The following is a 25,483-nucleotide window of genomic DNA, read 5'->3' on the forward strand; positions in this document are numbered from 1 at the left end:
TGTGTGATGTTGGGAAGGAAAATAGCCACTGATTTCCAGACATTGCATCATATATTGAGTGTCATGCTGGTATTTCACTTTTCAGTATTTGTTCACCCGTGTGTCAGATGGTTTTGGCAACCGCAGACACTTTAGTCACTGCCTCTGTTTCTAGATCTTGGTTTCTTCTCATCGCACCTCATAACAGTTATGAGCGCTGCTCCAGGGTGAACGTTTACATGCAGGTTAATTTAGTCTCGATCTCTAAGCTACTCTTCAAAATAAAGCAAAAAAGCAGAGTATGGGTGATACAAGTAAATGCGTGATTTTATTTTTTTATTATTGAAAATAAAAGCTCAACAGCAATATAATAAAACATACAATGTTTAATAAATAATTAAATTTTCAATTTTTTTCTAATAAATGAATAAACTTTTATATCATATATATATATACATTATCTCATTATCACACATCGCTCTCACTCTCTCATACTGGTCACTGGAAGTTCAACATGGCACCTCATGGGACAGTCACAAAGCTCCTGGTTTTCATCCAAAATATCTTAAATTGTGTTTCGAGGACGAACAAAGCTTTTACGGGTTTGGAACAACATGGGGGTAAGTGATTATTGACAAAATTTTAATTTTGGGGTGGAGTATCCTTTTAAAATTATATTGGCAAGGGAAAAATATTTCCCCCCCATTTGTTTGTCCAATAGGTAGCTGAATTTGTTCGCACACTGAAAAAATTCAAACAGACCAAAAAAGGTCTACCAAAAATTTTGTTTTTTATTTTTCATATGCAAAAGTGAAAAAGTGTAAAGTGTATTAAAAACAGACCAGAGAGACGTTTCATCCCATGCTTTCTTCCCCCCCCATTTTTTTAGCCCAATTATTTTACAGTGACTTTAAAATTTCTCATCCAATCATATTTTAGAGCCAGTTAATTCTTTTTCTGTAATTGATGTATATATATATATATATATACAATACATAAGGATATGCACAACATTTGCATATGTTTATGCACAATTTAAAATTTCTGTAAATTGCATAATTGAGAAATACAGTGTACATACTTATTATATCATTTGAATATTATACTAATAATATAAATTTGATTATGTAATGTCTTATCTTTATCTATGCTTTGTAAATATGTATGTGTGTGTGTGTTTGTGTCAGAATGTCCAGCGGGTCGGTTCGGGTCAGACTGTCAGGACAGATGTTATTGTCTGAACGGTGCTCAGTGTGACAGACAGACGGGTCAGTGTGCTTGTCAGCCGGGCTGGACGGGACAGCGCTGTGAGGAGGGTAAGATCATCTACAGACGTCTGCTGAACCCATGAACATTCTGTGATGTAAACCAAAGCCTAAGTAAGCCTAAGTCCCAAGACAGTAGAAATACATCAACACTGGAGCTTGTGTGGACTTTGTGTGTGTGTGTGTGTGTGTGTAAACAAATGGGGACCAAATGATTGTAAACTCAAAAAACCTTTCCAAAGAAGTAAATAATGTCTTATTTGACACCTAATATGTGTGTGTAAGGAAGGGTAAGGATGTAATGATCATGATCAGCTGTGTGTGTGTGTGTGTGTGTGTGTCAGCGTGTGTATCAGGGCGGTTTGGAGTCAGCTGTGAGGGCCGGTGTGAGTGTGATCACGGCGCCCCATGTCATCATGTGAGCGGACAGTGTTTGTGTCCTGCAGGATGGAGAGGAAGACGCTGTGAGAAAGGTCAGTTTATAACCTGTGTGACCATCACTTCAATGTCCAGAATGTTGAACTTGATTTGTACGTTCATCCGCAAATGCCGCTCATTACATTTCAGATGTTATTTTAATGTCTATGTCTATGGGGAAACTTTGGGGGGCTCTTGCCCCCAAAGTAAGTTCTCACACAGCTTGCCAGCCTCTTCAAATGTGGCCGCCCACATGTTTGTCTGAATTCCTCATTTGGGGCTATGTCCCATCAAATTTGGTCACAATGTTAAGTCTATGGGATTTTTCGCCCGCTTCACTTGACGTTTGTGTGTGTAACACTTTGTGTGTTTGTCAGCATGTCTGCCGGGCTCATACGGTCAGGACTGTGCCCAGCGCTGCTCCTGCCCGCCGGGTACGTCATGCCATCACGTGACGGGACGCTGCGGCTGCCCTCCCGGCTACACGGGCAACGGCTGCGAGCAGAGTGAGTCTGCAGCTTCACCAAATACTGCATCACAAGAGCTGTTCTAAAAATGATATTATCATCCGTGTGGGTCTCAACAGTCTGTCTGTCCGGCACCTTCGGCATCAACTGTAATCAGCTGTGTCAGTGTTCAGAGAGAAACCAGCTGTGCCACCCGGTGTCTGGAGCGTGTTACTGCGCGCCAGGATTCACAGGACCCAAGTGTGAACAGGGTGAGTGATTCATTCAAACTTACACAAACCACTGGATTCATATTGGTACTGAGAGGATGTTTTGGGTAAAATAACAATACAGAAAATTCTAAAAAATGCTAAATTAAGGTACATTTAAAAAATAAATAAATAAATAAAACACTAAATAAATGAATAAACTCATAAAAATGTGAGGTTAAAATAAATAAATCTTAAAAAAATTAATAAATCTTTCCAAAAATGTAAAATTAAAATGAATGAATAAATAAATAAAAAAATATTTAAAATCTCATTAACTTAAAACATAAAATAATACATTTTAAAATAAATACAATCAAACTGAAACTTACCAAAACTGACAAAATCCTAAAAAAAAAGAAAATAAATCAATTTAAGGTAAATTTTAAAACACAAGCAAATAAAAATAAATAAATAAATAATAATAAAAAATTATTACAATCTCATTAAAACTTAAATAATAAAATAATAAATTTTAAAATAAATACAATCAAACTGAAACTTACCAAAATTTATAAAATCATAAAAATATAAAATTTGAATTTAAGGTAGATTTTAAAACACAGCAAATATAATATAATATAAAATGTAAATTAAACAAACTATACTCTTACCTAAAAGTTATGAAATCATAAAAATATAAAATTTTAATTTAAGGTAGATTTTAAAACACAGCAAATATAATATAATATAAAATGTAAATTAAACAAACTATACTCTTACCTAAAATTTATGAAATCATAAAAGTGTACAATTAAATACATTTTAAAATAAAAACAAACGAAAACACTAAAAAAAAAATCATAAAAGCTCAATTAAAATTAATTAAAAAATTAAAACACTTAATAATTTAATAAAAATAAAAATGTAAGGTTAAAATAAATAAATCTTAAAAAAATATAATAAATCTTTCCAAAAATAAATTAAAATGTAAAATTAAAATGAATCATTTTAAAATAAAAACAAGCTAAATCACTTAATAAAAAATCATAGAAATGTAAAATTAAAATACATTTACAATAAAAACAAAATAAAATACAAAAAATAAATAAATACAATTACAAAATAAAAACATTTAAAACACACTTACCAAAAATATGAAATATTTTACCACCATGACACAACAACTGTGAACAAGTGAATGTGCTGTTAAATTATTGTAATATTAAAGGGTGTAATGTCAAAAGGGGTTTGGGGGAAAAAAAAATAAATAAGTGTGAATCCCTCTTTCAGATACAAGGTTATTTGACTATAATTGGTGAGAGGGGGTAATTGTTAAGCTCTAAACTCAGTAAAGTTAGTATGGGGTATATTGACTGTGTTACTGATGCTGTTTTGGATGTGTTTGTGTGTAGCGTGTGCTGAGGGTTTCTACGGTCCCGGCTGCGAGCGTCGCTGTCAGTGTGTGAACGGAGGCGTTTGTCTTTCAGTCTCGGGCGCCTGTGAGTGCCCAGCCGGATTCATCGGGGCCCGCTGTCATCTCAGTGAGTCACACACAGCAAACACTCAACAAAATACACAGTATGTGTCTCAGACAGCAGCGTTTCAACAGCACTCTTCTCCTCCTGTCCGGTCTGGTGTTCAGCGTGTCCGGCGGGACGCTACGGGCCAGACTGTGGCCGTGTGGCCGTCTGTGGGAAGGGGGCGAGCAGCGATCCGGTCACCGGCGTGTGTGTGGGAGAGGAAGGTGAGCCGGTGTTCTGTGAGGGTAGATGTGTGTGTTCTCTGACGTCTGACAGCAGTGTGTGTGTGTGTGTGTAGTGTGTCCCGCGGGCCGCTTCGGATCGGGCTGCTCTCAGCGCTGTGACTGTAATGACAGAGGTCTGTGTGATGCCGTCTCTGGAAACTGTTCATGTGGCCTCGGCTGGACCGGCTCGCGCTGTGAGAGAGGTGACACACATATGTTCATCATCTATAGAGTTCATAATGTTACTCTTACTCTAGCTTTAATAGTCATTTATTCTTCTAATTGGAAAAAATCCCAGTGGGCAATTGATGTTGAAAAACCATCAAAATTGACGTCGAAAAACAGGTCAAATATGCAAATCAGTCTAACGTCAGAAACTCGACATGACGTTGATGTGATGTAAATAGAAAGTCAAACATATTGGCCTACATATACAGTGCACAGCATAAATTAGTACACCCCCTCTAAAACTTAACAAATTTAGCAATTACTCTTTACTTGGATGGCATGTTAGCGTTCTTTGGAGATATAATGTTCCATCAAGCCTGCTTGATCAATTACCAAAGAACGTCAAAATTATTCAGCAAAATAAGATCAAAGTGATAAAATGTTGTGTTGCAAAAATGAGTACACCCTCCTGAAAATGACTAAATAAAAAAAAAAAAAAAAAGTGTATAGGTTTAAGGATATTTTTGATCAAAAGGTAAGTATATTGAACCAAAACTGTTAAAGACAAGTAATTTCCTGACAATAAAAAGTGTTATATAGCGCACTGAATCTTACTCAGACTTAATGCAGGCAGAAGTGGAACCTCTTGGGAGAGAACTAACTTTCTTAGCTTAAAAGAGGACAATGTTACAAGAGGAATACCAAATGATTGTTTTAAGTGTGAAAATATAGCAGAGGTAGCACCGACATTCAAAAACAATAGACTGGTGACAAGGCTCCTGAAATAATCAGGTCTTCACTTTAAGTTTCATTTAGTGATGAGTTCATTTTTGCTCGAAAAAGAGCAGGAGAAATAACATGCAAGTGTCTCAGAGCCGGCAAAAGCTATGAAAAGAGTGACACTTTCTCTCACAGAGTATAATCAGCCTGCAGAATGACATGCATGGTTGTTTATCCACACCAGAAGTACCTACTGCAGACAAAGCACAATAAACTCATATAACCTCTTCCAAGGCCCATAATTACCAAATAGAGACTTCTGGGAATCCATACTCTGGTTTCAAGAGACCAAGTCAATCATTTCGGATCCAAAAGCATCCAAAATGTTCTGGTGTTGCTGGAGGAGTACAGTGAGAAGTGCTTGGTACCCACAGTGACGTTCAGCGGTACTAAAGCTCTTCTATAGGGATGAATGAGTGCTGGAGGTGTGTGGGAGTTGTGCTTTATCAACGCTGTCATGAATTCACACACTACTGTGTTATGGAATACAAAAACCTGAAGCAGAAGATGCTACCCTCTCCTCGTTCCCTGCATTACTGGGCATTTTTTCAGCATGACAATGAAGATATTCATTCTCTCAAGGTGAAAATCCTTCGGTGGACATGTATTTGACTCAATCTTACCGCTCTTGAGCAGCTGTGGGGGATTCTGTAGAGATGAGCTGAGCAACACTCCCCGTTAAAGACCTGGGAATTTAAGGAGCTCGTCCTCCAGGAGTTAAACAGGACAGATGTGATCATTTGTCATGAACTTGTGCACTCCGTGCCAAGAAGTTATATTATACATTTGCTGAATGAAATCTAGGGTGTACTCATTTCTGCAATCCTTCATTTAAACTAAATTGGCTAATTTACTTATTTTACAGAAAATATTGGCATATGTTTTGTTGTTTTTATTAAGTATATGTTTAATAAATTTCAATTTTACCATATTTCCATGAATTATATTAGTGATTATTAAGAAAATACATCTTTTATATTTATTCAGAGGGGGTGCACTCATCTGTGCTGTGCACTGTACATTAAACCAGTTTCAGTGTGGGATTAACTTCCTATTTTCACTCAATTACCACGGGAAGAAATAGGTTTTTATTAATGCTGTCAAACCATTAATCGCATCCAAAATAAAGGTTTTTGTTTACATAATATATGCATGTGTACTGTGTATATATACAGACAAAAAAAAGTGGTGTCAAATTTCAATTTTCCACAAACATGGGTTCATTAAGCCCTTGTCTAGCAATCCCAATGCTCCAAATAGTAATTATACATCAAAAATGATCATTTTCTGAGAGGAGTACCCTTTTCTCTGCTCTGTTGAACCTTTGCTGACTTCAAACGGGTGTAGCGCAGACATTTCTAGGGTTCCAACGAATCACATATAATTTGGAAGGTCTTTTAATGGAGAATGTGAAAAAAAAATCTAATAAAAATCGCACATTGTAACTCATTTTGCCAACACCGGTCACATATATATTGTATAGTGTAACAATGTTATGAATTATTTGACTGCATATTAGTCTTTAAATGACACAAATAAGTAATATTGCACAATTAAATATACATTTTTATAAGATCAAAATGATTGATGGTTTAGTATGTGTGTGTTGTCAGAGTGTGCCGAGGGTCGCTTCGGTCCTGACTGTGCTCTGCAGTGTTTGTGTCAGAATAACAGCACATGTGACCGAGTGACAGGAAGCTGCCGGTGTCCGCCGGGATATTACGGTCATCTCTGTGAACACGGTGAGATCCATGAGAAGCTCTTCCAGCACAGACTGAGAGTTTGCTGTGTGCTGACTGTGTGTGTGTGTGTTTCAGCGTGTCCCACCGGTCTGTTCGGCTCTGGCTGTCAGCAGCGCTGTGACTGTGTGAACGGGGCTTCATGTCACCCCAGAACCGGACAGTGCCTCTGTTCTGCTGGATTTCACGGCTCTCGCTGTGAGAGAGGTCAGACGATCACCATGTACATCAGTACACACACACACACCTAAATACTTTAGTCAATCTGCCTCATAGGTTCATGTGTGAGATTCCTTTCCTAAATCAATCAATAAGTAACACTTTTTAAACAGCAAGTCAATTCCTGATTGTTACAACATTTCAAACATTTACTTTTCTTAAGAATTGATGTATATTTCAAAATTCAATAAACATTTGTTAACAAAAAAAAAAGAATTTATGTGTATTTCATGAAGATTTGCCCATATTGATCCTTTAGACACGATGCTTCATACAGTAAAAATCGGTTGCATCACGTAATCATATTATTGTTAGCTAAACTAAATAACTAAAACCATAAAGTCATTACTTGAGATAAAATAAACATTAGCTAAAATAAAATCTTTTTATTTCAGCTAGTTGCCAAAGCATTTCACGTTCTTTTTGTACATGTACGTTGTATATTTGTGTGTATATATATATATATATATATATATATACACACATACATATATATATATACACACACAAACACAGATGAAAATTGATATATAAAACATTTATAATTTTTTATAAGATTATACAAATAATTTGTGTTAATGAAAAGATCTACTTTATATATTTAATAATACCAATAATAATAACATAACACACAATATATACAATAATAATAAAAGTTATAATACTATGCAATTAAATATAATGCTTACTTAAAATAAATATTAAAATAAACTGAAATACAAAAATAAAATAATAATAAAAAAATAGCCTTTCAGCTTGTTTTATTTCTGCTTATAGCCAAGGAAACATTTCTCATTTTGGTTAAATGTATGTTAAAGTACTAAAATAAGTAAACCTTTTTCGTTACTTGAAATAAAACAATCAAAAACAGCTCTTTTTCTTCCTCAGAATGTGAGCAGGGCACGTTTGGTCTGAACTGCTCTCGGTCATGTGACTGTGAGGAGGACACACCGTGTGACCCGGTGAGCGGCAGGTGTATCTGTGCCTCAGGACAGACGGGCGTCAGGTGTGACAGCGGTGAGTCCAGTAACAGCACCTCACGCTCATGATTATATCTGTATGAATATGTGTGTGTAATGTGTGCGGTGTTGTGTCAGACTGCAGTGTGACGCGGTTCGGACCCGACTGCAGGCTCAGCTGTGAATGTGAGAACGGCGCTCAGTGCGACCGCAGAAACGGACGCTGCCTGTGTCTGACCGGCTGGATCGGCCTCACATGCTCACAACGTAAACCTGCTTCACACAGAGTCAGGGTTTGAAATAAACCCTCTCTCTCCAGCCAGTTTGGCTAATTCAGGCAAAACAATTCAGAACTTAGATTTAAATATAATTATTATTGCATATGAATCACAAATTGAGAATCACAATTCTCAGTGACATCTCTGTATTTCATTGTAGTTCTTTCTTTTAAAGTCTGTATAGTTTTTATTTTTAATTTGTTTACATTTAGCAATTTATTTTTTGTTTGATTATTTTCAAGTCTATTTTTATAGTTATTTCAGTTTCAGTTATTTTAGCCGAAATGTGTTTATTTTTATTAATATTTTATTTAGGTATTTTAAAGTAGCAATTGTTTTGAACGGTTTTCGGTTTAGTTAGCTGTAATAACTCTAATTTAAACACATAAACTGTGATTTCAGTGGTTGTAATTGTATTTTCTTAGGTGGCCTTCCAGACGTCTAGAGGAGAATCGGTCCCAGCTCAACTCCTCAGAGCCAACGCTCACACCGGGACACAAACACACAGATGCACTTTACACCCTGACTGCTCCTCACAGCTCAGACTCCATCCTTCAGAGCGCTTTCAGGGGATTTCATATCGTCTGTGTTTCAGTACTGTTGTCAGATTCACTTTTGACTCGAAAAAAACTTTTTTTGACTTGTTTTTTACGTCTTAAGACATTTCATAAAATACAAGTCCCAGGTGTTTACTAATTTCACACAAGCAATAGTTGAACACAAACTGTATTTGTTTTACCTCTTTGACAGACTGTAACGTTTGATAAAGTAACATCTGTGTGGATGGCAAGATATTAAACTTCATAAGTGATGTTTCGTGATGTTAGAGACGGTGCTATGATGGCCTTTTATTAAAGGAGGGCCTGTATATGTTAATATTAGAAAAAACAAAACAGGAACTGGTACATTTTTCATGTTTTGTATAAAGTTTGAATTTATTTATGTTTTGTAAAATATACAATTGTAAATGTTTTGCAAACTCTTTAATATGTGAACCCATTGAAAAAGTTTTTTGCGTGTGCCACCCTGGAATAGGTTTTTTTTTAAGCACATGTTAAATATTTCAAACAGCAGCTGTGCACTAGATTTTTAATTCAGCAAATTGTTTTTTTTTTAAATCCAGGTGCCGTATTTGTGAAAATCTTTAGAATAAATCTCATCTGCCATTTTCTTAGTTTAACATATTTTCTTAATGACAATCACTACATTATGACTAACTTATTGCTATGTAATCATGGAATCAATAAAGTGTAGTCTGATTATAAGTATTTTAAAATGTAATATAGTACTTAGTTTTTTTTTAAATCTGATTACATAATCCACATTACATTTAATCAGATACAACCAGCAATGCAAAGCAAAATAGCGATAGAAAAGCAAAAAGCTTCAACTCCATTGATGCATTTCTTAAGAAACTCAGCAAAAACCAAAGAGACAAACAGCCGGGTTTATTTTTTCATTATCAATATTTTATATTGTTGTCATTTCATAGATACTGGCGCTGTACATGTCTAAATTCAGATTCAAGCACAATGCAGTCAGCAATGCCTTTCGATGAAAATAAAAGAACCAAAAACTGGAGTGATCAGGACCATGAATACTCTTATGTATATATATGTACAAAGGTCAAACTATATACAGATATATCTGACTCAACATACAGTATTTCTCCACAAAGCGTGGAAATGTAGCTTGCCATTGTATACATTTCACAGAAGTCTCCAAAATGCATATTCAGTGCAAATAATTGCTCTTTGTAATCATTATCATCATCATCTTCAGGTCAGTACCATCGAAGGGCAACAAAGAATGGTAAAAAAATAAAATCATATTTTTGTCTTTATCTTTGCAAAATATTAATCATGAAAAATAATCTCCTCGGGAACTGAAGAATGGTATTTGAAAACAATTACTCTGTCAGATCAGGACTGATAATGAATACACGTTTCCCTGTTTTCCCAACCATTCCACTCGGAGCTTAAAAGAGCACTAATACAAATCCTGCCAGTTTTACAAACTGCTCGGAGGCATGGAAAACCAGTCAATGCTATTCACGTCATCTTCACCAACCGTTTCCGACTCTATCAAAGCAGTCAACGTGAGAGCAGAAACACGCTGACGAGGTACAGCACTAATAAAATTAAAATATGAGTTGATACACGCGTCCAGTCAAACGCACAGATGAACGCTGGGGACCTGGCCGATGAAACTCAACACTGAAACTAAACGACTGCTTGCATTAGCTCTCAAACACACTAGAGATGCCATTTCATCTCCATGATATTTCTATGTACAACAATGAAACAAGGGAATGTTTCAGTTTCAGTGAGTCCCTATGGACATTGCAAACAGAAAAAAAAACACTTGACTAATGAATTTGCAATGCTCTATGCTCAGGAGGCAAGAACATATTAAAATATCATTTGTTACGTGTAACCATAACACTTCAGCATTATACGAACATATTAGTGTGATAAAAATGGTCATAAACACATTTGTAAGCATTTGACAACCACTAATCAATCATCAATTTTATTTGATTAATTTGTCAGCATTTGGCTACCACTTCTTTATTTCAATTAGTTTTTAAATCAATTATTCAGTGTAATTTATTTGTAAGCAATTGGCTACCACTTAATGTTTCTCTCTCTCTTTTTTATTTTTTTAGATCAACATTGCAATTTATTTTATTGTATTTATTTTTAAGCATCTGGCAACCACTTGTTTCTTTTGTTCTCTCTCTTTTTATTATTATTTTAATTAATTGTGAAATTCACCCTGTAAGACAAATAAATACAAAGCAATTATTTTGACCCTAAAATCTATTATATTTTGCATGAAATAACCAAAGCCTATTTCTTAGGATGATTATTTGTCATTGTTATTTTCTTTTTTCCAATGCAAAAAAAATAAAAAATAAAATGCTGTAACTTTCACATAATACTCAAAACTCTACATAGCTGCACATCTCTGCTTTTAAAAGTACATTTCTGTTTTAGGTACATTACTGTTAACAACAAAATTGGTTTGTTTGAAATTATGACATGAATCGACATTCCTTTAAAAGGGGAAAAAGCAAATGAATCATCTCAAATTAAGCAACTGCCTAACGAATAAAGTGCAAATCGTTCAGAGCCAGTTAGGAGTAACTGCACCGTTATTATAATCAGGACATGTCCGTGGCTCTAAATGCTCTTCAGAGACACACATACACACAGGTGAGATGAACGGACACCAAACTTCAACATTCAACTGTTTAAAGCTGATCCAAGTCATGAAGAGAGTTGATATACTAAGACAAATTTAACTCCCATAACTTCGATTCTGATCGTTAGAGTATTTTTAATCACTACCGTGAAGAACAGCAAGCTCATCTTTTCAGAATTGTACAAAAATGTCAGTGTTGCCAACATTATCGGATACGAATTGTGCATTAAATGTGCTAAAATAGCGCATGGATCCCGCTGCATGCTTTCTGAATGAACCTCATGCAATTCCCTTGTGCTTGATCAGGGACGGTTTGATTAAACGCTGCACGCCGACAAGAAATTCTGACCAACCTCCATTTAAAAAAGATCTAAAGACTGCTTATCGTTCATACCGGGTGCACTATGTATACTTGCACTAAGTATGTATATATGTACTTCTATTTCTAGAGCGCAGAGTGAATATACAAAGTGAAGAAAGATGCGCAGATACATGCTGCTAAGTGAGCCATCGTCTCTCCGTGGGAAAGAGGACACGGGAGTCACGTTACTGACGGGATGTGGGATAAATCTTTGGCTTCAGCCACACGTATCACCACCGGCACATATAGAAGAAATGCCCAGTGTCCAGAAATGAGATGAAGAAACAGCAAACGATGTATTTCACACACACACACGAACACATGCAGGCGTAGACATTCTACCGCAGTCCCTGAGCTGCTGACACAAACAGGCCTTTGCTCCTATTGGGCGGGTGAGAGAATGCCGTTTAAACAGTCCGCTTTCCTATTGGCTAGGATCTGCTGTGCTGTGGAAGGCCACAGGTGAGTGCTGGAGTTATGTTGGCCTCAGCTACACTGCAGACAATATCGTCAAATCTCTGTTGGGTTTTGCTACTAATAGACGTCCGATCGCAGGGCACCTCTATTTAGGATTGAAACTACAACTTTTGTGTTAGCAGCCCATTAGTTAGAACCATTAGGCTACCACCACCCCATGTTTCTACTTGTTGCTGATAATCAACGAATTTGCCTTCATTTGTAAGGCAAATTCGTTAAGTAATTTGTATTAATGAGTAAGTTTCATTCTTACTTAAATTAATTTGTGAATGTCACAAAAAAAAAAAAAAAAAAAGTCTGATAATATTTCACCCTAAAATCAATCAATATTTTATGAGCATCAAGGTTTTTATTACTACTGTTACACTATTATAGTTATATATACTATTAACATTAAAGACAATTTGTAGGAAAAATGTGCTTAATTATCATTTAAATGGTCACAAAAAAAACCCAAAAACAAACATTGTAATGGCCCTAAAATAAGTGATCTATTTCTGTATGGAATATCTTACATATTTTTAGGACTTTTTTATTATTACTGTAATGCATTGTCTTGACTCATTACATTTTTTTTTAAATCAGACAAATATTAGTAGGATACCCATATATGCATTCCAGTAATTATAAATATATTTATTTCCCAACATAACATTAGACAACTTGTAGGAAAAAAAATAATTATTATTTATAAAATAATAATAATATTATTATATATAATAATATAATATATATTATATATAATAATAATAATAATTAATAAAAAATGATCACAATGCCAAAAAAAATTATAAAATAAAATAGAAATAAAGTAATGGTCTTAATAAGTATTCTAATTTTGTACTTAATATCTTGCATATATATTTTAGGACCATCCAAGTTTTTTTCTTTTCTTTTTGCATTATTGTGTGACAATTATTTCCATGAATAAAAGATTTTTTTTTATAAAAGAAATCACATTACTGTAATACATAATGCCTGAACACTTTTAAAAATTAAAGTACAACAATATTACACTTCACAATTTACACACACACACACACACACACACACACACACACACACACACACACACATGTTGGTTTTGCTATACTTGAGAGGACTCTCATAGGCGTAATGGTTTTTATACTGAACAAACGGTATATGCTATTGCCCTACACCTACCCTACACCTAAACCTAGCCCTCACAGGAGACTTTTTGCATTTTTACATTTTAAGATAAAGTTCATTTAGTATTTTTAATAATTTATTTCCCTTGTGAGGACCGGCCAAATGTCCTCACAAAGTCAAAAATCTCAGGCTTTACTATCCTTGTGGGGACATCTGGTTCTCACAAGTATAGCTAAACCCGTACACACACACACACACACCTCACAGTAATAAGGAACACCCTTTTTTTCCACATAACATTAGACAATTTGTAGAGAAAATTATCTTAATCATCATGAAAATGGTCACAACTAAATTAATATATCAATTGTAATGGTCCTAAAATAATAAGCAAAATGATTTTGTATATCTTATATTATATTGTATATAGATATTGATTTCGAGGTGAAATATGACCAGAACATGTTTTGATATTTCTTAACATTCACTCTACAGATGTAAAATTTTGCAGTAATCGCATTAAATAATTTTGAAGCATGATTATCCCATTCAGATAATTCAATCTACAGTTAAACTAAACGTGTGCTGGGAGCAGGTTACTGTGGATGGAAGACCTCCGAGGCTCATGGGCCTCAGTTTGCAGCGATCTTCAGCAATCACACAGACAGCTGGCCTCCAAAAGCACATCTGATGGAGTGACCTCTGGCAGCCGTTAGCAAAGCAATGACACGTGAGAAGCCAGGGCCGTATTTTGAGGCTAAACAGCATAGAGCGGACACTGAGACGACGCAATGCCCTGTGCAGAATAAGGAAAAGCGATTGATTTTTGCCCCGTTCCACACTAGAGAGCTGCTTTTAAATCAGTTTTCACAAAGCCACTCCCTCTGTTGTTCTCTTAAAGTGCTTATTGGTTTGCCTGCGAAAGGGGGCGTGTGCATACATAACGCAGACGACACAGTGAAGAGTTCTGGGCCGGGACACCTCGATGATGTGAACGATGTGTGCAAACTGTATCACATGAAGTGGCTATAGATCACCTATTTCAGCTTGAGCTCATTTATGCATTCAATACCAAAAAAAAAAAGCAAAGAGAAAAACTGAATATTTCCAGCAACCAAGCAAGCATGTTTTTTTCAAATGTTTTTAAGCATATTATTTTATTTTGTTCTTAATTACCCTAATGATCTGGTTTTAAAGTACCCATACGGATGAATCCGTAAGCACATATCTTCAAAACATTGCTCTTTATCCTGCATGTCAACCCCTCAGTCAGTGATGTGTCTTTTTTTTGTTTGTTTTGTGTATTTTTCACGTTTCTTGCCCTTTGTGTTCTAAAAGTCTTGCTCTCCAGGGTTTGTGGGTGCTTGCCCGTCTCATGCGGCCGGTACTCATTCAGTAAAAGCTGAAGCGAACGGAGGATCAGGCAAAGGTTGGTGTGGAGCTTCCGGTTCTGTCTGGTTCCACACTAGGAGCGGTAGTCCTTTTTACTGTAGGGTTTGTTGCCCAGGATACTGTCCACCTCGTGCACGATGGAGGAGGATAACTTTGGAAGAACCTGCGAAAAGAGCTGCAAACTGAGTGTGGATTCCATATATATATATATATATATATATATATATATATATATATATATATATATATATATATATATATATATATATATATATATCTCAATCAGGTGTTAAAAAGTGTATCTTACAAAGTGGTTCTCTTATGTAAATGTGCAAAAAATCTTATAATAATAAAATATTTGCACACCTTTCTTGTTCATTTTTTACAATCATTTTAAGATAAAAAAAAAGAGCTCATTAAATATTTTAATTCATAATCACCAATATCCTCCTAATATCTGAATATTTATAATGTATATTTTCAGTTTAATCACGAATGTGATTACAATCTAAATATACAACCAAAATACACACACACACAAAATATTTACATGTCTATATTTATATTCATATTATATATATTATAAATAAATAAATATAATATAGAAACAACCTATTTTTCTGAAATATATACTGTATGTGTGTATCTATATATACATAATAAATATATACAGCACACATACATATATTACGTAAACTAAAACTTTTATTTTGGATGTGATTACTCGTTTGATAGCACTAATATATATACTGTGCTGTCAAACAATTAAAATCGCATCCAAAATACCAGGCAGGCTTTACAGCTTTACAGAACGTCCCCTAGGAACGGAGATTTCTGTGAACAGCATGATTTGCTGTAAAATGGGCTCATAAAGTGATTAAAATCGAACGGATTATACTTTTGCGACTGGAAAGCACACCATTATATTGTTAAACTGCTGTAACATGATTAAACTGGCAGAGAGTTTGAATCGGAATGGATGCATATGCTTCTCACAGCCAGCTAAGCACAGAGAAGACTCATTTGATAAGCATTAAGTAAAACATCTGTGCAAGAAATATCACAATATAGGTACCGTCTATCACTATTAAGTGCTAGGCAATGTTTTATATTGGGTTTGGGAAAACTTTCAGTTAAAAATATCTTCTAATGTCTAATAATATAGTGCTGTAGGGATGGTGGATCCAAAATCAGTTCCACCGAGCTGAAGTCAATGGTTTTTTTTTTTAGTTAAATGCTTGAAATAAGGTCTGTGATGAACACAAGCTATTCTACAACATCAAATACATCAAGTAATGTAGCCTTGTGTTTTTTTCTTTCTGTGTTTATAATCACAATCTGACAAACTACTTGAACACAGACTTTCAGGGAAAATGTTTTGGAATATAAAGCCAGAAGTCATGTGACTTGTGTAGTTCATTTATAGCCTATGTTTAGCTTTCAAAGTTGTGAGAATTTTTGAAGATTATTATAATGAATGAAACATGCAAGAAAAAGAGTTGCAAAGGGGTGAAACTTTCCAGGGGAAGGTAAACCGTGGAATTTTGGAAATACTGGAACTGGAATAATTCTAAGGTAAAAATATATTAAAGCTGAAATTGTGTTAAATCAAACTATAACCAACATTCTCGTATGATAACACAAAACTGGCCAGCAGAAGGCCAAAGAAACAGCATCCCAGTTGAGCTAGTTAGCACCATGCCTCTTAACTTGTCAATGAAAATGTGAGTGAGCTTACATCTAGTCATAAAAACAGAATTCACTGTATAACGCAGAATGGATTTTGGATGGATACATAAGTATGTCAGTACACCTAAATGAAAAGGCGATATGGACTAGTGTCTGTGAATATTAAGCCACAAACATACCATTTAAATATGAATCCTACATGTTCTGTGTGAAAGAATGATGCAGAAGCATTTTTTTTAACTACACACAAGGGATGGGAAGATTCCCTGATTCGCTCGGTGCATCGGCATAAAAACTTGATGCAATGCATTGGTTTAAAAAGTGTGCATCAAGTTGGCATTTATATCGCAATGCATCGTTTCTAACATATTTGCATCGGTAAAAAACTATTTATTTTATTTTTATTTATTTAGACCTGAGGAAAAGCGGGGATTAAAGTCCAAAACCAGACTTGAAATAACCTAACAAATCAATCGGGGCTAAAGCGGTTCCATAAACGACAAATTAAGTTCACACAATGTCACTAATTTGTGCACGCTTATTCTTAAGCAGCCCTCAATGTCGATCATGGATCAGATCGATCCACCATGGCAAACAGCGGATATATCTGTGCTGTTTAATGCATTTGAGACGGTGTGTTTTCCTCAGTGCATAACTGACATGTCATGTATATTCTTCATCTGTAACGTTAAATGATAGAAAGTCATGCAAATATATCTATTTTCAGGAGTGAGTGGGCAAGGCTGACGCGAGTCATCGAGTGCTGCTGCATGCAAGCGCACTAAACAGACGGAGCGCAAGAGTAATTCAGAGTAAAATATACATTTCACTAAAATATTTGTTGTTGGACATTAAATGTGTCTTTTGTAGAATTTGTAAACCTACATATAAGTGTAGTTTTATGATAGCAGTAACTGTAAAGGGACTATTGTAATGGGTAAATCAAACGTAAACTAGTACAGTAGGCTACTAATTACTAAGCTCAAATCAGTTAATGCGTTTCTGCAGTTAAAATAAAGTTTATTATTATTTTCATTTTTAATTCAGTGATTTTATTTTAATGCTTTAAAGAGCAATTTCAGATTGTAATGTTCTAATATTCTGCTCTCTGTTCTGCAAACTATATAAAACAATACTATGTGAGACAGTGGCAATACATTGCGTTCCTATTGGTCAGTGTTAGAGGAACTCAGCTTAGCCTGACAGTTAGCCTGACTTAGAGGTTAGTTTCCCAGCATAAGTTGCCAGTGACTAAACTTAATCTAGGCCTATATTAAATTTGCTTTATGGAACCAAATCATTGACAATGAGTCGGACTAAGTGAAATAAGCCTGGCTTATTTGGTTAACTTGTTTTATGAAAGAGGACTCGAGGCATTAAAAGTGATCATATTTTCTGCATCGAATCGCATTGTGCTTCATATGCATCTTTATTGTATCGTATCGGCATGAGACATGAGATGCACATCCCTACTACACACATACTGCTCGCTGTTTTCAGCCTTTCAGAGTACATGAACACATGAACATTTACTCTTGAACTGCTGTGAGAGTCAGGTCATGATCATTTTACCGTTTCTGTTGAGTAAAACTATCATCATATATACAAACAGAAAAAAGGTTCAGTCTAACTTGAAGAAACTGTGACAGAATTATGTTACTTAATGTAATGATACTACTACTACTAATTAAATAAATATTATAACATTATTTTTAAAGGAATATTTACCAGAAAAATGTAAATACACAACACAATATTTCTGAATTTGAGAAAGAAAATAAAACATATTTCATAGGGCCTTAACATTTTTTTTTTAACTTTTAATAAATCACTGTTTAATATTGTAAGTTTCATGATTCCCATCAATTAGACACGAGTCTAGAAAAATTAAAACGGAAATTTTTGTAAATTTTTAAAAGATTTCATAGGGCCCTAATATCTGATTCACAGGCTAGCTAGCTACTGTATAAAAAACATTGTGATTTAGTTAAACTTCAATACTATAGATCAAGCATATTTATTCTATTAATATCATCAAAACTTACTTGACTGGATGTAGTTGTTGGGCTCAAATACAGTAGTGTGGCTTTAATAGACCTGCTGTAGTGTGCAGGATTCTAGAAATTATCTGCGCAGGTGATTCAAATGTTAAATTCATGTTAAGTCCCATGGAAAGTTTCCCGGAATTTTGCAACCCTAAAGAATGAACTTTGGTCACAGGGCTCCTTTTCGGCAATGATTCAAAAGCCAATGAAATTGGAGCATTCTATATGGCAGCAACACCGGGACTGGTCGATAATGATTTTAAGGCGGGGCTTAGCATTTGATTGACACATTCCACATGCACATATGCATTCTCACCTGTATTGCTCCTATGTTCTCCATGAGCTGATCCGTGCTGGAGGCTCCAAGGAGCACAGAGCTCACACCTTCATTTCTCAGGCACCATGCTGGAGACGAGCAGCAAATATGTTGAACATACAGCAAAATAACATCATACACAACACATGACACTCTTAAAGCAAAATCTACCCATCAAGAAAAGATAAATGTTCTATTGAAAAAAAAACAAAAAAAACATGTATATGTATATACATATAGAGCCATTTCCAAAATTAAAGCAGCTACTTCTCCCACTCCTACACACACTGAAGCATCTCACAAAACACACAGCAGTTGCCAGACCACTCTGTTACCATGGCTCCCAGCACCAGGACACACTGAGCGAGCTCAAAATCAGAGCTACGCAAGCTTTTTTTTTTTTTCGCAGGAAGACGAGCGATATCTGCAGGAGTGCAGAGGAGGTGAAGAGGAGCCATGCTGACCGCTGCCGTTCCCTAAACACGGTCCATGCAACACCGCCGCCACACACAGACAGGAAGGAAACTCTGTGGGGATTTGAATCCCTCCTGGGAGCTTGTTTGCATGTGTGTGTGAGTGTGTATGCCATCTGTGGCACTGTGTGTTGGCACTGCAGTGTGTTTACTGTACTGCTGTGTGTGTGCCTATAATACGGCAGCCATTTGGAAGCATGTTCATAGTTTTCAAGGCAACACTGTGTCAAACGCTGCAAATGATAAGAAACATTCAGCTCTGATGTTCTGGGTAAATCGACAGCGGATTTTAATGGATTTTAGCACTTTACCCTTAACAGATTGCTTTGTCTGAACACACACACACACACACACACACACACACACACACACACACACACACACACAGACAGAAGGGCAGTGCATACAGAATACAATCGTGCCGAAACTGTAACAAAGGAAAATCATTAACTAGTGTTGGGGAGAAACTAAACTAAACACACACACACACACACACACACACACTTTTTTTTCCCATTGTAGTAAAAATACTGCTTTTAATTAGTTTTTATCTTTAATTATTTCTTTAAAAAATTAAATGTAGTTAGCTCCTTTTGTTAGTTACTTACTGCAACAACTTTATCAAAAGAGAAGCTTCATTGTAGTTTAGCTACTTTATTTAATTTAGAGCCTCCACCGGCACTGTCAATAACACACTAAGACGTCATCCCTCAAAATCATCTGCCCATTTACATGCGTGCGCAGTTCATTAACCCTGACAGCAGATCTGACCCACAGCACTATTTTTAAACACACTGGCGGTGGTGTAAATGAGCAGCGGTGGCTGTGTGCCGGCTGTGAATCGATTGGCCGCGCTTGTGCGGAGGAAGAGGGATCTGCACAGTCTGAGAGGGGCTGGCAACCAGTAATGAGGTGTGAAATGTAATGTACGACTGCATTACAGGACAGGTGATCCTATCGGCTGCAGCTTTGGGGATTGAGGTCCTGTCAAGATTTTTATTCCCCAGCGTCCCGCAGTCAATGAATCACAGAGGGTGTGCTGTCACGTACACGCTGCCAATTGACTTTTGTGAGGTGGGAAGATGAGGGACTTCCTGAAACTTTATGCATCTGAGTTATGTAGGGTATCAGATTGGGGTGGGTGCTATGACGGCGGTATAGACTGTGTGACGACAGTAATGTGTTCTGCTGTCCTATTTATACCGCGGTAGATACATTTGTGGGGTTACGATTGAGCAGGACTGCTTGAAGTCATAATTTAAGTCAGTGAAAGTGATGAAGAAACACGCAGTAATCTGAAAATACATGGTTGGACATGATCAAACAAGCTAAGACAAAGAAGAATGAGCTTCTGTAAGTTTTAATGTTTTGCTTGCTGTGTTTCAAAATGTGAATCAATTTTTGCACAAATGCCAGACATTTTTTTGACTATTTTTTACAAATAATTATTTAAATAGAATGATTACTAAAAAAAACAAAAAACATTATGATTAAAACAATTACTAATAAATAATTACTTTAAATAAATGATTTTGATTATATAATTACTAAAATAAAATCAAATAAAGTAAATTACTTTTTTGGATTGTTTGTTATAAATAGCGATTTTGATAAAATAACTAACAAAATTAAAATACAAATAAAATAATATTTTTTTCATTATTTGTTATAAATAACTAATTTGAAAAAATAAATAGTAATACTAATAATAATTCTTCATTTTCTGGATTATTTTCTATAAATAATTTGATAAAATAATTACTAATAAAGTAATTGATACTAAAATAAAATAATTCAATAAAGCAACTAAAATAAGCCCCCAAAAAAATAACACCACATAGTTGTCTGATACATAAAATATGCTTTTGTTGAATTTCCGACAAAAATAAATAATTTATTGCGTTACAGTGATATAAAATTGCTCCGTGATAAGATTTTGGTCTTACCGCCCACCTCTAGTCTTAGCGCACGCACGCGCACTTTGAGTGTCTGAATCTGATGGTTTTTCTTTTAACTGGACTATTACAGTGTGCAGCAGACCGTGATCACGAGCTCTCAAGATTAGATTACTGTACTTTGAAAGGATGTACTTAAATCAAAGCGTCGCAATCCTTATAAAAGCCTTCGCTCTAGATCGTATAGCACATATTTCTTTGAAACTTTACACTCCATTCTCTCTGTAAAGCATTACACAACACTTCCCATCTCAGATACCACACTGAGCAACATAAAACTCTATACGAAATCGATTTTAAACTATTATATTTATCCCTACACTTAAGCAAGAATATGATGCTGGGAGGAACACTCTTCCATTAACAGCCACAAACTAATTGCATTTGTTTGGTGAAGCCATCCGCAGACGGACAGACGCTTCCGCTCCGGCGGTCTGAGGAAGGGGAGGATGAGAGGGGGAGAGGATGAGCGAGGCACAGGACGGACGGACAGACAGACAGAAAGAGAGAGAGCGGCAGTGTTTCTTTGGGTTAGGCATACCGATGGCTAGCTGTGGCAGCGTGCAGCCCAGCCGCTCAGCGATTGCCTGCAGCTCTTTCAGCTTCGCCTGCTGGCGTCGGCCCTCCTCGCTCAAGATCTTGTCCTTCAACCACTGGTAGCCCTGTTAACAACACAGCACACCTGCTCAAAAACAGGGGCCCACGCCTACAGCGGTGCACTTACACACACACACATACAACATAAACACACACACACACACACACACTCTCAGACGCGTAACACCCAGCAGCACCTGTGTGGGCGAGGGCCTGTTTTTAAACACGTGACTCTGTCCGCCCAAAAGCTCAAATGAACTTTAGGGGGTAAAGAGACCTCACACACACTCACAAACATGATCAGTTTGAAGTGACTTCTGAAAAAGCTGTTTGAAATAAAAATGTAGTATAAATCATTTCACAGTTTCATATTAAAATTTACTTCTTTTTTCCGGTTGATTAGCTAAAAATTGCACATTTCTATCAATTTAAAGTCAACATGAAACACATTTGCAATTCACTGAATTTGTTAATGCAGCATATTTCCAAGTGAAATAAGTGATTAAAAAATTGAAAAATGATTTTCAATTTTTTAATCAATGATTTAAAATGCATATTAAATACATGAATGAACAGTCATAATTTAAATTAACAGCATCTCCCTGTATCCAATTTTTAAAAAAAAATCTTATCATAATAGATATGATTGTTGTATCTTTACTGAATTAGCGTTAACCAGAAATAAATTACTGTTAAACAGCAATGCTTTAGAAATGTTTAGAATTACTTTTTTTTTTATTATTTAAATAAAACTGTAATAAAATAAGATATCAATTCTAGAGCAAAAACCTAAAACGTAAGAAAAATGTTTGAGAATTTTAATTTTCATTTAAAAAAAATGTAATTAAAAACTTAGAAATATATTAAAATTACTTAAAAAAATTACTAAAACTTAAATCAAAATAACAACTGAAAATATAAAATGTAACCAAAATATAGATTTTGCTTACGTATGAATTAGGGCTGTCGGTCGATTAACATTTTTAATCTAATTAATTACATCATGTTTCGATTAATTAATCTATTAAATCACAAAATAAATTTGACTGTGAAAATACCCACAAACGATTATTTAAACAGCTATTTTTTGTGTTAAATGAGAAAGTATCAAGTAGACATTACAAACATCTCAGTATTTTTGGTTTTATTAGCTTTGTTACCAACAGTCTTCAAAATACCTTCTTTTACGTTCCACAGAAGAAAGTAAGTCATTGAGGTTTGAGTAAATGATGACAATTACATTTTTTGGGGTGAACTATCCCTTTAATGTTTTATTATTATTATTAAATTAATTGATTACATTTAATTAAATGATACTCTAAATAAAAAACTTAATCTGCCAGCAGGTGACGGTAAATGTCTTTATACAGGTGCATTTTTTGCCACAATATCTTAAATTTTAGGGCATAACTGCATTTATGTAGTTGTTGCCCTGCATCATGTGTGTCAACAGTCAACGTATGAAATGTAAGACGATGTAAAAGTCTGGGGGCGGGGCCAGTGCATTAACTGCGTTAAAATATTTTAAATCACGTTTTTTTTTTCCATAACTAATTAATCAAGTTAACGCGTTAAACTGACAGCCCTAATATATATATATATATATATATATAAATATATATATATATATATAAATATATATATATATATATATATATATATATATATATATATATATATATATATATATATATATATATATATATATATATATACATACATACACACACTTTTAAATTTTTTTACTTCAGCTAGTTGCAACGTCTCATTTTCATTTAGTTTAACTTTATGTACTGTACTAAAAGAACTAAAACCAAAATACAAATTACTAAAAACTATATACGCATCAAAAAAATGTGAGAAAAATTGCCTTAAAATTATTAAGTAAATAATAATAATAATAAAAAAAAAAAGTTAAGTGACAATTGACAATCCACTTAACTTATATATTTTTTTTATTATTAATTAATTAATAATTTTAAGGCAACGGGTTTCCTAAATTTTTTAAGTTGAGTCAACTTATCACTTTTTTTTTTGTTTCATCTTAAAATAATTTGCTACCCCCGCTGACTTAAAATCTTTAGTTTAGTCAACTAAAATATTCCAGTTGTCGCTTAAATTAACAGAGTATTTTAAAATTTCAAGTTGACTAAACTAAAAATTTTAAGTCAGCGGGGGTAACAAATTATTTTAAGTTGAAACAACTTTTTTTTACAGTCTAAAAAAAAAGTTACTAAAAGTAAAACTGAAATCAAAAACTAATAAAATGACAAAAGCATATCAAAGTAACTAAAACTTAAATTAAAATGACAACTGAAAATATGATAATCAAACAAATTATATATACATACATATATAAAAATTCAAATAAATAAACAAAAAATCTAATCTCAAATATAAATAACTATATAAATACTGCTAAAACAACACTGAAACAGGCTAAATAGCTTTTTTTTTACTATAGACTACCCAACCGATTAACCAATAGTTTGCTTGGCTTAAGTGAATGGCTTGGCTAAGTAAATGTCAGATTCTAGTAAATTTGGACTTCATGTTGACTTTAAAGTAAAACCTATCATTTGTATGGACTAGCAAAAGCATGTTTGTGTGTGTGTTTGACCAGGATAAATAATCCAGCTTCAGGTCCATCATTGATAAATATGAATTAACAGTGGAAAAGGACCAGTGTGGTCTAGTGATCTAAACACTCATGGGCCTCCGAATCCAGCGGACCCATCACTGCTCAGACCACCAGCACGGTTCTGTTATAGTCAAGTGTCAATCCACATGTACGTTACACAGAGGTAACAAGATATCAGGAATGATCAACAGTGTGACACAAGACTACAGGAGGAAGATGATGGGTCACAAAAACACCAATGAGCCAAAGACATGCGACTACACCAACATAGATCTCGGGTAACGGGTGCTTTTAGTGTGCACTTGTGTGTGGTTTAGTGTGCTTGAAAGAGATGGAAGCACTGATGAAACAAGTGCCAATCCTCCTCAGAGTTACCATAGAAACTCATTCACATAAAGAAATATATGTTGAAGATCAGGTGTGTGGATTCATGCCATCAACAACAAACACATCTACAGGAAAAACACCAACTATAGAACCTGGAAGACACGGAACACATTCACATTAGAACACCAAACACAAAGGAATCACGTATGAGGCCACTAATGTTTCCAGAGGACCAGGAAGAGGAGGAGGAGACAGAGAGAGACTCATGGGATGTGTAGTACCTTCAGTGAGGCACGAGAGTAGGCCGGCACCCCACTGTCGTATTTCCCTGAGATTATCCCACAGGCCAGCGGGGACCATGTCATCGCACCCACACCTGAGAAGACAGGTCAAACCCCATTGAAAAGATGCATCTGGTCAGCGTTTCTGTGGCTTGAGCGACAGCAGCATCACTCACCGATCTTATGAAAGAGCTCAGGAAGCTGCACCTCCACTTTCTCCCTCTGGAACATGTGATACTCCGACTGTTCGCAGATTGGTGGGATCTGGTTGAACTGTCGGGCCACAGAATACGCTTCCTACAAAACACCAGCAAAATGATAAGGTTAGAGCTACGTATGAATGCAGCGCCACTTGAGCCAAAACTGAACTTAAAGAGGTCAAATCATGGAAAACGGGATTTCTCTT

At 35.2% G+C, this 25,483-nt stretch overlaps 2 protein-coding genes across 3 annotated transcripts in view; one reads left to right on the forward strand and one right to left on the reverse strand.

The window, feature by feature from the left end:
* Positions 1-280: 280 nt before the first annotated feature.
* Positions 281-9,478, forward strand: LOC306854760 (uncharacterized protein; the record flags this gene model as incomplete). The annotated part of the gene is made up of 13 exons (XM_079392996.1): positions 281-293; positions 1,167-1,295; positions 1,589-1,717; positions 2,039-2,167; positions 2,248-2,379; positions 3,732-3,860; positions 3,962-4,063; positions 4,138-4,266; positions 6,625-6,753; positions 6,829-6,957; positions 7,858-7,986; positions 8,067-8,195; positions 8,632-9,478. 13 exons carry the CDS (start codon positions 281-283, stop codon positions 8,649-8,651), a joined length of 1,428 nt encoding a protein of 475 aa, XP_079249122.1. The 3' UTR covers positions 8,652-9,478.
* A 5,018-nt stretch (positions 9,479-14,496) lies between these two features.
* LOC306855134 (voltage-gated potassium channel subunit beta-2-like) overlaps positions 14,497-25,483 on the reverse strand; it is a gene marked incomplete at its 5' end in the record, with an annotated part of 108,353 nt that continues 97,366 nt past the window's right edge. The window contains 5 exons of one of the 2 annotated variants that reach the window (XM_079393585.1): positions 14,497-14,916; positions 18,804-18,892; positions 21,773-21,893; positions 25,078-25,172; positions 25,254-25,374. In XM_079393585.1, the coding sequence (XP_079249711.1) occupies positions 14,827-14,916; positions 18,804-18,892; positions 21,773-21,893; positions 25,078-25,172; positions 25,254-25,374 (516 nt within the window). In that variant the 3' untranslated portion in view covers positions 14,497-14,826. The remainder of the gene's footprint in view (positions 14,917-18,803; positions 18,893-21,772; positions 21,894-25,077; positions 25,173-25,253; positions 25,375-25,483) is intronic. The other variant, XM_079393584.1, reaches the window with a different exon arrangement.

The sequence above is a fragment of the Barbus barbus genome (genome assembly GCF_936440315.1).
Source record: "Barbus barbus genome assembly, chromosome: 35".
Lineage (NCBI taxonomy): Eukaryota > Metazoa > Chordata > Actinopteri > Cypriniformes > Cyprinidae > Barbus > Barbus barbus.